This window comes from Oryctolagus cuniculus, chromosome 10, assembly GCF_964237555.1.
Source record: "Oryctolagus cuniculus chromosome 10, mOryCun1.1, whole genome shotgun sequence".
NCBI classification, from domain to species: Eukaryota; Metazoa; Chordata; class Mammalia; order Lagomorpha; family Leporidae; genus Oryctolagus; species Oryctolagus cuniculus.
The window spans coordinates 51,409,765-51,423,235 of NC_091441.1; the positions used below are offsets into that span (position 1 = coordinate 51,409,765).

At 37.5% G+C, this 13,471-nt stretch overlaps 1 protein-coding gene across 2 annotated transcripts in view; it reads right to left on the reverse strand.

Moving 5' to 3' along the window:
* Window positions 1-13,471, reverse strand: part of TAF4B (TATA-box binding protein associated factor 4b) — a 135,810-nt gene that overhangs the window by 42,106 nt on the left and 80,233 nt on the right. For both annotated transcript variants that reach the window (XM_008261165.4, XM_002713611.5), the window contains 2 exons: window positions 7,220-7,345; window positions 441-497 (listed from right to left, as the gene is read on the reverse strand). In XM_008261165.4, coding sequence (XP_008259387.1) covers window positions 441-497; window positions 7,220-7,345 — 183 coding nt within the window. The remainder of the gene's footprint in view (window positions 1-440; window positions 498-7,219; window positions 7,346-13,471) is intronic.

The window sequence follows — 13,471 nt, forward strand, 5'->3', positions numbered from 1 at the left end:
AATTAAAAGCCAGAGGCGTTTTCCATTTAAAACTAAATCCCAGTACCGCCTCCCAGCCAAAGAATTATAAGCAGTATCAGATTTACAAAACGAACAATTACCCTGGAAAAATGTAGCCTATTGTACATTCCCAGATGCTAAATCTCAAAAGTTTCTTTTTTTTTTTTAATTCCACATTATATTTCTCCAAGTACACTGCTGTAGTTTACAAAGAGCCATTTCTAGACAGGCCTAAGCCTTGAAAATAAATTTTAAAAAGAGAGCTCATAACTCATTGACCTCATTTGAAGTACTGCCCTTGCCTTTAGCGGTTCCTGTCCTTCCCCAAGGCTTCTGCAAATGGTATGCACCAGCAAAATAAGCCCTGACCTAATTGCCAGGAGAGCGCTGCCAACCTTCCCTCAAACACAAAGACAAGCATGGTAACTTGAAAGTCCTACCTCTTTGGCTTTCTGCTTTAATCGCAGCTGTTCCGGGTCTTCTTTATTGGAACGACTCTATCAAAGGAAAAGAAAATTTTAATAGAAATTACTAGCATCTAAACACCATAGTTGCCGTTAAATATTTAATAAATGACAATTTTCTCTTGTGATTGAAAATCTTAGCTCCAGGGGAAATGCCTCAATCCAGGCTAGCTTCACTCTGGCCCTAACAACCCCCCTGTCATCATCTGGGCCAGCTGCTGCAGTTCTAGCCTGGAGGGGGCTGACACTGAAAATGATGCTAACAATGTCAGTCAGGTCCAGTTGAGGCATGACGTTGTTCTTGTTGGAACACTGAAAACTAAAAAACGCATGAAAGAAAAGAGGAAGAACTGTTGTTTCAAATGAACGAAAATAATCAATACTGGCTAATCGTCAGGTGAAGCTATTTTGGAAAAACATATTTCAAGGGGTACTAAAATAAGGCAACTGACTAACCTTTAACAAAATCTCCTTCTTTTAAAGTGTAATTTCTAGAAGTATAAGTAAGAAATACATTTTAGTATTTTCATTAGAGTATCTTATCTTTGGGTCTTCTAGCATTTAACAGACTGCTGTGCACAAGTAAATGTTCAATAAATACTTGCTGGGTGCCAATTTCTATTGCCTAGGACTAGTGCAATAGAGCTATCTTCTGTACATAATAATGCTATAATGGAACATGCGATAAAAAACTTTGATACCATAAGCATCTGTCCATTAAAAAACAAGCTTGAGATAAATGTATCCTTTTTTACATGTTAACAAAGTTTTCTGAGTCCTATAAATCTGAATATTTGTTCTATAAAATGCAATCTTAGCTAACTAAGCTAATGATAATGAACAAAACCAAATCTATGTATTTTTTGTATTTACTAAATTTACCTGATGCTTTCATCAATTTACCAGTACCTTTATTAAAGGAAAATATAAGAGACAGCCCATTTAGAATTAAGAGTGCCTTCTGATTTCAAACACTCTACATAAATAACTACATTAAATTAAATTCTACCCAAAGCTGGCAATGTTTTTATTGTAGTCCCCAAAATATTAAAGCAACTTTATTTTAGCAAAAATGAAGTCAAATCCCTCTGTTAGTCTTCCTATAATGAATTAGTATGCATATGTATAAAAATATCTGTTTATCTGTATATCTGTATGTGCATGTGTGTATACGTTTCTGTGTTTACAATTTTCTGTCCCAGTATAAAGCGGGAGCATCTGGGAATTACATCTTTCTCAGTCATCCAATATTTACTGGTCACCCACAATACAGACTCTATCCTCTAAATATCAGTGTTTACACCAGGGAGATATCGAAGAAATAACTAGACAAACTCTTCACTCAAGTAATTTACATTTGAAAAGGAGAAAAATGATAAAAGAAAATAATTTTATAAAATTAAATAAATTTGGGGCCAGCACTGTGGTGTAGTAGGTTAAGCCTCCACGTGCAGTGCTGGCATCTCATATGGGAACCAGGTCATGTCTGGCTGTTCCTCTTTCAATTCAGCTCTCTGCTTGTAGCCTAAGAAGGCAGTGGAAGATGGCCCAAGTGCTTGGGCTCCTGTACCCGGAGGAGGCTCCTGGCTTTGGATCAACTCAGCCCCTACTGTTGCAGCCATTTGGGGAATGAACTAACGGATGGAAGACCTCTCTGTCTTTTCCCTCTCTAACTTTGTCTCTCAAATAAATAAAATACAACTTTAAAAAAATAAACTTATGATGTGAAACAATTACTTGTATAACAAAATAAGTAACTGCTAATACTGATAAGTGCTATAAAGAAAACAAATAGAATAAATGTGTTTTAAAAGGAAGAGAGAGGAGTACAATGGGTACTCCCTAGCCAGGATGGTGGGGAAGGTATGTCTGAAGGGGAACATTTGAATAGGGACCTGTATGACAAAAACAAAGAGCCATGCAAAGATCTGGCAGAAGGTACATTAATCATCAAACAGAAACAAGCTTAGGCATACTGACACCGGAGAGCATCCACCCCTTTTGGTCTGGCCCTACCAAGGCAATCACAGGCAGAACTCAAAATTCAATAAACCTATAGCAGGTTAATTTTTTTGTATGGCCCATGAATGATGTTATAAATAATCAAATGGTCCTTGGCAAAAAATAGGGTTCCCACCCCTTCTAGGAAATATGGCCTCTCTGGTTGAAACACAGAGAAAAGCCAAAGGAGAGAAAAGAAGTGGATTGTGTGTAGGCCATGATAAGGTGTCAGGGGTTTATCTCCAGTTATGAACAAGCCACTGGAGGGTTTGGATCACAGGAATGAGATGCCGCTGACGTGACACTTTCAGAAGATGGCTGTGGCTGTTATGTAGCCATGCAAACAAACAGCAATTTGGAGACAGTTTTAAAGACAACTGTTCTAAGATAATGGGAAGGGGCCGGCGCTGTGGTGTAGCGGGTGAAGTTGCCGCTTGCAGTGCCGGCATTCCATGTGGGTGCCGGTTCAAGTCCTGGCTGCTCCACTTCCAATCCAGCTCTCTGCTGTGGACTGGGAAAGCAGCAGAAGATGGCACAAATCCTTGGGCCCCTATTCCCGCATGGGAAGACCCAGAGAAAGCTCCTGGCTCCTGGCTTTGGATTAGCACAGCTCCAGCCATTGTGGCCAACTGGGGAGTGAGCCAGTGGATGGAAGACTCTCTCTCTCTCTCTACCTCTACCTCTACCTCTCCTCTCTCTGTGTAACTCTGACTTTCAAATAAATAAATAAATCTTAAAAAAAAAAAAGAGAGAGAGAGAAAGAATGGGAAAAAAGATGCAGGCAGCATAGCTGGCAATATAACATAAAAAATGATGACAAAAGGCTAGATTTTTGAAACATATTTTGCAGGTAAACCAAGCTGGATTTGTTGGTGGATTGACTACTGGGTGTGAAGTAAAGAGAGAGATCAAAGATGACTCCTGGGATCATGGCCTAAGTAATTGGGAAGACGGTAATTCCAAATTACTGAGAAAGCAAACATCTAACAAAGAGCAGATTTAGGGCTAGAGACCTCAACGTTCTTTTATATGCCTAATTAGAAGTCTAATAATCTAAGGTGAGCACAAGCTCGGTACACTCAAGGAACAGAAAGGGAATTGTCTCTAGAGCAAAGGGAGTGACATGAGGCAAGCTCAGAGACATAGAAAGGAGACACCAAATAACACAAAGCCTTTTAAAATTTGGTTGAAAGTTTGGATATTTTGGGGCTGGTGTTGTGACATAGCAATTAAAGCTGCAGCCTGCAAAACCAGCATCCCATGTGGGTGCTGGTTTGTGTCCTGGCTGATCCACTTCTGATCCAGGTCTCTGCTAATGGCCCGGGAAAAGCGCTGAAGATGTCCCAAGTGCTTCAGCCTCTGCCACCCTTGTCGGAGACCCAGGTGAAGCTCCTGGTTCCTGGCTTCAGCCTGGTTCAGTCCTAGCTGTTGCAGCCACTTGGGAAGTAAACCAGAGGATGAAAGACACTTCTTTCTGTCTCTCTTTAAAACTCTGCCTTTCAAATAAGCAAATAAATAAATAATTTTCAAAAAAAAATATTTTTTTTAGAAGTGCAACAGGAAGGCACAGAATGCTCTACAACAGAAACACATATAATTTGTTATGAAAACATAAACATCATTCTGACAATAGTACAAAGAGTTGACCGCAGGAGGAAAAGACCAGTTAAAGATATTATAAAAGTCCAAGTAAAAGATGACTTACATTATAGTGGTGACAACACTGATGAAAAAAGGGTGACATAACTTCTAGAACTAGAATACGAAGTAAACTGGATGGAGGGAGAGACAAGAGACAGGGGAATTAGAGATGACTCCTAGGTTTCTGACTTGAATGTCTCAGTGAATGATGGCCTCATTTACTAAGTTAGAAAAGCCTCTGGGGCCGGTGCTGTAGCGTAGCAGGTTAAGCTGCTGTCTGCAGTGCTGAAATCCCATATGGGCATTGGTTCAAGTCCCAGCTACTCCATTTCCAATCTAACTCCCTGCTAATGTGCTTGGGAAAGCAGTGGAAGATGGCCCAAGTCCTTGGGCCCCAGCAGCCAAGTGGCAAACCTAGATGAAGCGCCTGGCTCCTGGCTTTGGCCTGGCCCAGATCTGGCCATTGCAGCCATTTGGGGAGTGAAACAGCAGATGCAAGATCTCTCTCTCTCTCCCTCTCTCTCTCTCTCTAACTCTTTCAAATAAATAAAATAATAAAATTTTAAAAAAATAGAAAGAAAAGAAAAACCTCTAAGAGAGGAGAGGAATATCAGCAGTTCTTTTGCAAGTGCTAAATTTAAGATGCCCATTCACCAATTAAATAATGTTAAGGAAGCAGTTATCTGCATGAGTCCACAGTTTTAGAATGTGTGTTGAACTGGAAATATAATCTTAAGAGAGAATGAAGACAGAGAAGAAGGTCTAGGACCGGAGTCCAAGATGCTCCAACATTTAGAAGTCTGGTACAATAGGAAAAGCCAAAGCAGATTGAGGGTAAGTATATTATACTTTTAATGGTTTCTGATTTGTTTATAGCACAGTAATTGGAAATAAAATACCAAGAAACCATCTCATTCAATAGCTTAGTGCTTGCTTATAACACTTGTGGGCTCAAGAAAGGAATCTTGCTTCTTCTAGTACAGGAGGCTGGACATGAGGGCTGAGTGTATAGAACAGCAGGAAGCTGCACAGGGACAAGGCTGGGATGCCCACATCCTTAGGGAGTAGGGAGTTGGGGCACATGAAAGAATAGACCAGTGGCCAAAAAGGCAAGGCAATGAGTGACTAGGGGGCTGCATCAAGGCACAGGCCAGTGAACATGATGGCCAATTACATGGATAGTGAAATTATGGTGGAAGAAATAGCAGTAGCATACAGAGAAGTCAGTCAGCATGGCTGGTTGAGACTAGTTACAGAGATCAAATAAGCAAACTAATTAAAGACAAAAGTTAAATAAATCAAGGATAATGGTAATCAAGTTTCCTATTATTGGAGAAAGTTTTCATAAATGTGGAAAGGTTGAAAGGAGAAAGAACCCTGAAGTACAGGATTAGAGCTAGAGACATCCATATGAACTAATGATTTTATAATATATAAACACAGATATAGAAATAGTTACAGATGCGCATCTGTGTGCATATATATAGATGTGTACATATAGACATACTATACATATATTTCCTAAATCTTTTAGGAGAGCCTACGCATAATGACACCCTATTAGCAATCAGTGCACTAGATGCTCCACTCTTGGTTTCTGAATACTGTCCTCAACTAACAAGAAGCAGGTTCCTTGAGGAAATGTATTTGATTCCAGAGCTGGGGCCAGAAAAGTAAAAGTTGGGCCTAGAATATCTTATGCAATGAGTAAGAACAGAGACTGATGAAAACATGACTAAACAACAGAATAACAGCTGAAAAATGACTTTCAAAAGGTTCAGAGAAAAACTGATTATTGCTGATAGCTACATAACTGTGTTAACATGCTAAAAAGCTCTAAATTAAGCAAGGAATGTTGGGTATATATACATAAAGACACACTTATCATAATGAGTGTGTAGAAAGAACAGGGGAAATGGTAGAGATGGAGCAAATTCAGTAAAACATTAAAAATGGTGGCACAGGAGTGGGTGGGAAGTAGAGGAAAGGAGGATGGGGGATGGTAGGGATAGGCATTTGGCGCAGTAGTTAAGTCACTGCATGGGTGCTGCCATCCCAATTTGAGTGCCTGGTCCCAGCCCCAGCTAGTCCTACTCTGCTTCCAAACTAAAATTCTGCTAGTGTGCACTCTGGGCACAGCAAGTGATGGTTCAACTACTTGGGTTCCTGCCACCAATGTGGGAGACCAGGATGCAGTTAATGGATGGGGATGGGTCAGTCCTGGTTGCTGAGAGCATTTGGGGAGTGAACCAGTAAATGGAAGTTCTCTCTCACTCTGCCTCTTTGCCTTTCAAATAAAATAAAAATAAATTAAAAAAATTTTTTACAAACTTAAAAAGAAACAGAATCTAAGGAAAATGAGAATTCTTTGCATAGCTCTGGCAACTTTTTGTAAATATGAAATTTATTTTGAAATAAATTAATTCTTCAAAACAAAATTGGTATATAATTAGGAACAAATACCCTAAAGGGTGAGGTTTCTAAGAATATTAGAAATTAAAACTTAAAAAAGAACCACGTAAACTCTAGTGCTTAGCCTTTAAGACTTCTCATGACAGCCTTAAGCCTATGAAGACATGTGGAGCTACAAAATGCAAACTATACTGGAAAGTTTTTAGCCCATCTGGCTCTAACAGTTCTGGCTAGTGTTTAAATAAATGGGAAAGGAAATAAATAGCCTCAACCTGTTCTCTATTTTATTCTTTTTCTAACCCATTTCTGCCCATCCTGTATTTTGTTCCATATAATCCAAATCCTTCTGCAATGTTCCTCTCTCAACTTTAATTTGGCACATATCAAATCATATCCCTAAAAAGACTGAAAATTCTAGAAACATTTTACCTGGAGGGTGGGAGTGGGTGGGTAGGTATGACACCAGACACACAGGAAATGAGGGTGAGGAGACAAAAGATTATGACTCATTAAACTAAATTAACTGAAAGCCACCGTACCATACCATCCTGGCTATGAGATATTCTATTAGTAATTTCATTTTAAGAAATTCTCCAGAGAAATCGAAAGGCTTAATAAAACCAAGACAATCAACCAATGACAAAGCCAATTCTGACCTCATTCCCAGGCCATGTTCACTCATAAATCACACAGGCCCTTACCTTGGCTGCCTTAAGTAACATTTCTCTTTCTTCTAAATCCTTTCTCTGTTTCTCCAATTGATCCAGCTTTTCGAGAAATTTAAGCTGTGACCTGGTATCACTAGACAGGATGTAATTTTCACTTGCCTGGAAAAAAAAAAAAAAAAGCCTTATGATGATCATAGGCAACACATTCTACACGATATATTGTTTTAAAATAACTAAACTGAATAGCACCAATATACACAGGAACTTATATTTTCAAGAAGTAATATTTTTTCTGTCAAACAAACTTAACCAAAAGGAGGGGAACTTTATTCATCCTTAAAATTTGAGAGATGATTAAACAGGTATGCTGCAAAAAGCTGTCCTAGCAAACCTTATTCAGAGGTAGGAAAAGGAATTAAGTCAAGCAGATCCTAACAATAGAAAGCAGAATCCAAGCAAGTATACCATTTATCTATAATTTAAATTTTTAAATTATTGTCTATCTCAGCAGACCTTAATTAGAGGATAAGTATCCCTACTCTGAAACCTGAAATGGTTTAAGTACCAATATGACACTCAGAAAATTTCAGATTTTAGGGCACTCTGAATTTCAGGCTTTCAAATTAGGATGTTCAACCAGTAAAGTTTATGTAACATTTCAAAAATCTGAAACATGTCTGGTTCCAAGCAATTCCAAATACTCAACCTCTATGAGTAATTAAATCTTAGCCTTGTAAAAGACCAAAAGCAAGAAACAATCATCTCAATAACAAATATACTACTATGGTTGAATTGATCTGACCTTCTGAAATGAATATAATTACTAAAATATAACATAAAAGAAAAAGGCAAACATTAAAATCTCAAAATCCTGTTCTGAAGATTCTCACAAGAATCTGAACAGAAACTAAAGAAATGAAGTATATGATTTATGAATGAATCATAATAGTCATTTATTGCAAAAAAAGGATAAAATTCAAATTGTCCTGTTTATGCTGATAGTCTAGCATATGAAACAGTACTTTCCAATTTTTTTTCCACCTGACTGTCACTCTTCTGTAACAATATACCAACATGTGTATGCTGGGGAAGAGGATGAGCAAGGGGATCCTCTCAATCAATATTTAAGACATCCTGTCATTTCCTCATGTCAGGAATTCAGGCTACTGAGGGAGCCTGTATGGCACACAAAATGAGCATTTTTTAAAATTCAGTTTACCAGTCAGTGGCAGCATGGAAATCATGGCTACAGTATCACTCCCATCTTTCTTTTATCCCCCTGCTTTTGGTTGATTCAATTAACTGGGATTGAGAGATTTCATATGCTCGATTCTTTTTAAATTAAATTTTTATTATTGGTATTTAACTAGATCAAAAGAGTATTACATAGTTTAAGGGACAAGGATGCATTAGTGCTACTTATTTAACTTCATATTTAATACAAAAAGAATTCCCAAATGTTTTAAAGTTAAATAATACAAGATAGAATATGGAATGCATTATAAGCCAACTGTAGAGGTTAAACACCATAACAGTGGCTTCTTAAATGCTTCATCTTTGCCATTTCTGTGTTCAGACACTCTGGAGATAGTTTACTGACAAGATTTAATTTAAAAGGGACAACAGACACTAAATTAAAAAGAAGTAGACTTCTAAATTTTAACCCTGTCTCATTCCCATATTAAGATTCCTCATGCCGGCGCCGTGGCTCACTAGGCTAATCCTCCGCCTTGCGGCGCCGGCACACCGGGTTCTAGTCCCGGTTGGGGCACCAGATTCTGTCCCGGTTGCCCCTCTTCCAGGCCAGCTCTCTGCTGTGGCCAGGGAGTGCAGTGGAGGATGCCCCAAGTGCTTGGGCCCTGCACCCCATGGGAAACCAGGATAAGTACCTGGCTCCTGCCATCGGATCAGCGTGGTGCGCCGGCCGCAGCGCGCCAGCCGTGGCGGCCATTGGAGAGTGAACCAACGGCACAGGAAGACCTTTCTCTCTGTCTCTCTCTCTCACTGTCCACTCTGCCTGTCAAAAAAAAAAAAAAAAAAAATCAAGATTCCTCTCTCCCCTCCAACTTGGACACAAATGCCTCTGGCATAGTATTTCTTTCAGATATTACTAAACAAATGAGTATCTCCCTATTCCTACAGAGTCCCTAACATTATTTGAATAACAGTAATCTAAATCTTAGCCCATTTTTTGCTCTCTATCCAGTGGGCCTAACTGAAGTTTTCACTACCTAATATAGGAGGACTGTGTAGTGGTAAGGCCACTACATATTAAATAGTTTAGCCATGAAAATAGAATGACCGAAACGAAATGATACCAAAACCACCAAGTGAATCCCATCCAAAGGACCACTACAGTGCTTTTTAACAGGGAAACACTGAAGTTCTTCCATGGACATAGGCAAACAACAGACTATATAATGCATCTTCAAGGGGAAAACACCTGGCAGCAAGATGAAAAATTTTAAACTATATGTACTTCCTACTCCTTTGCTTAAATCTAAGTTTATGGCCCATGACTAATTAGAAAAGTATATCTAATCCAGTAAAAGATTATCAAAAGTAAATAGATACCCACATAAGACATGGTAGGATTTTTATTTTAATAATTGCAGTTCACTTTTATAAAACTCATGGAAATTTCCTATACTGTACAGATAAAAATAAATCCTATCAGGGATGAACTGAAATAAAGACACAGGTATATCTTTGATGCAAAAAGTATTACAATCAAAGTCTTCAAAATAAGGGTGATTTTCAATTAGATTCTAATATAACTAAATGATTACTATTTCTTTTTAAAGACTAATGATAATCCTTCTGTCTTTCTATATATGCAAATTCAGGCAATGGCATGAACTGTATTAAGGAATATATGGGGAAAGGTGAGCAAGGGAAAAAAATCAATCAGAGCAGGCAGTGTACAAGACAGTGAGTTAGGGGCTGGTGCTGCTACGCTGGCATTTCATATGGATGCCGGTTCTAGTCCCAGCTGTGCCTCTTTTAATCCAGCTCTCTGCTATTGCCTGGAAAAGCAGTAGAAGATGGCCCAATTGCTTGGGCCCCTACACCTGCATGGGAGACACGGAAGAAGCTCCTGGCTCCTGGCTTCAGATCGCCTCAGCCCTGGTCATTGCAGCCATTTGAGGAGTGAACCAGTGGATGGAAGACCTTTCTCTCTGTCGCTTCCTCTCACTCTAACTCCACCCCTCAAATACACAAACAAAATTTTAAAATAAATGAATAAATAAAAAGACAGATAGTTAAGGAAGTATTAGATCTAAGCTAAGTTATTGGAGTAGATTCCATATATTTTGCCTGGGGCAACTAAATCCTTAGGATATATATGAGGGTGCTTCAAAAGTTAGTGGAAAACAGAATTAAAAGATAAGTTTATTTTGGTGCCAAAAATACACAGAAAGCCATGCATTGTTTTCCACAAGATGCATTTTTCATGAACTTTTTTGAGGATCCATTGTATGTGCAGATTTCAAAAGGTTTTACTCACCAAAATAAACTTGTCTTTTATACTACTGATTTAAACTGAAGAATTCCAACTGAGCGCCACACACAATAGAGATCTAATTGGCCATCAGTAAACATTACCTGGAAAACTTCTATTCCATAACATATTGTACATATTTCATTTTGTATACAAACTGTCCACTATAATTGATGACATACTAATTACCTCTTAAACAGCATCATGATTAAAGGGAATGGGGAGAATCTAGGTTTGAAAAAGTATACAATATTTAAAAGTTAAGTAAAAAAAGCCAAAAAGAAGCCTGTAATTTTTCCTTATCACAAAACTGAAGGTAAAAGTGGTTATCAAATAAAATGCTTTAGATTTAAGATGTTAATTGTAATCTCATAGTAAATATTAAGCAAATATCTAGAAGATATATGCAAAAGAAAATGAGAAGAGAATCGAATTTGTATAAGACAAAAAACAAACATTAAAGGAGGTAATACTAGAGAAAATGAGGGACAAAGAAAACATATAAGGATACATAAAACAAATAGAAAAACAGCAGATTTAAATCATTTCTTGTCAGTAATTACTTTAAATATAAATGTATTAAACTTCAAAATCAAAAGGCAGAGGATGACAGAATGGACGGACAAAAATAAAACAAACAAACAAAAAAAACCATGATCTAACTAACATGCTATTTGTAAAAGGCTCCATTTAGATGAAAACATGCAAATAGGTTAAAAGTAAAAGGGTAGGAAAATATTCCATGCAAGTAATCACTAAAGTAAAGTACAGGATGATGCACTAACACTAATATCAGAAAAAAGAATGAAAGTAAAAAAGTAAAAAACTGTTACAAAAGACAAGTGACGATATTATATTTTGAGGAGTCAATTCATCAAGAAGATATATAAACCAAACAGAATTTTAAAACACGAAATTTTCTTAAAAATAGATAATTCTACAATAGTTGAAGACTTTAATACTCCACTTTCAATAACAGATAAAATATCTAGACAGACAATCAATAGTCAACAGAAACCAGCACTGTTGACTCAAGCTAACAGACATATGAACAGAACACTTAACAAAAACACAATACATGTTCTTCTCAAAGGATAGATCATACATTAGTTCACAAAACAAGTCTCAATAAATATAATTGGAAAATTTTAAAATATGTGGAAATTAAACAATATACTCTTAAACAATCAATGATTCAAACAAATCCCAAAGGAAATCAGAAAAGTATTCACAGGCAAATGAAAATAAAAATACAACATACTGCAATTATTAAATGCAGTGAAAGCAGTGTTCAAAGGGAAATTTATAGCAATAAATGCTTACATAAGAAAGGAAGATCTTGGGGCCAGTGTTGTGGTAAAGAGGGTTGAGCTACCAACTGTGATGCTGGCATCCCATGTGGGCAGCGGTTCAAGCCAGCTGCTCCATTTCTAATCCAGCTCCCTGCTAATTTGTCTGGGAAGGCAGCAGAGGATGGCCCAAGTTCATGGGCCCCTGCAGCCACATGGGGGACCTGGATGAAGCTCCAGGCTCCTGGCTTCAGCCTGTCCCAGCCCCAGCCCCTGCCACTTTGACCATTTTGGGAGTGAACCAGCAGATGGAAGAAACATTCTCTCTGTCTCACTCCCTCCCTCCCTCTCCCTCTCTCTCCCTAACTCTGCCTTTCAAATAAAATAAATAAATATCTAAAAAAAAAAAAAAAAGGAAGATCTCAAGTCAATAGCTTAACTTTATATTTTATGGAACTAAAAAAAGAAGAGCAAATTAAATCCAAAGCTAATTTGAGGATGGAAATAAAAACACTAGAGGGAAGACAAATGAAAGAACAGAAAAACAGTGAAAGAAGTTAATGAAACAAAAAGTTCGTTCTTTGGAAAAACAACAAAATTAACAAGACATCAGCTAACCAACAAAGGAAGAAGGGAGAAGCTTCAGACAACTCAACATCAGAAATGAAACTGAGATCATTATTATTGATCCCACAGAAACGAAAAGGATTAATACTCTATGAATAAATAAATGTATGTCACAAATTATATAACTTAAGAAACAAATACCTAGAAATACACAAAAACAAACACTTGATAGCAATTTTCTGGTTTTTCCTTATGTTTTTCTCTTGTTGCTCATGTTTTTAAGTTAGCTCAGCAAATTCTCACAAAGATTTATACTTATGAAGATCTCAACAATTATATATAGTTCTTTCAAAGTTCAAAATGAAGCAGAATGTAAACAGAAATGACTCCCCCAGGGAACTTACCGGTGGTATGGCAGCTAATAATTTCCTGGATTCCTTTCAACCGATGTCTAAGATACTATGACAATAACCATTCTTGCAAATCTAAAACCTCATAAGATTACTGATACACCATCTTATTCAAAACCTAGCTATCAACATTTCTTGATAAAAAGGTAAAAGGTTATCTTGTTCTTTTTATCCCAGGTTGTCTTTTTTTAAATTCCCAATCACCCCACATATTTGTCCTCCCAGAAAATTACAATTCAAATACATCAAGTGCTTTAATTTGATAGTGGTAAGTCATTTGATTCACACCACTAGGCACAAGATAGGTTACTTATGCATTTAGTTGTTTATGAAAGCAGTCAATAGTGATAGTTAGCGGCACCAGTAATAGCACTCGAGACAATTATTTAGCTAAAGGAACAGAAACATTAGCAGGGTTCAGACCACTGAAGAGCACACAAGTAGCCAATATTTCAAACATATCCTGCTTCCAATGAATAGCTTAAGGAGGAGAAGCCTCAGGCAGAACAGATGCATA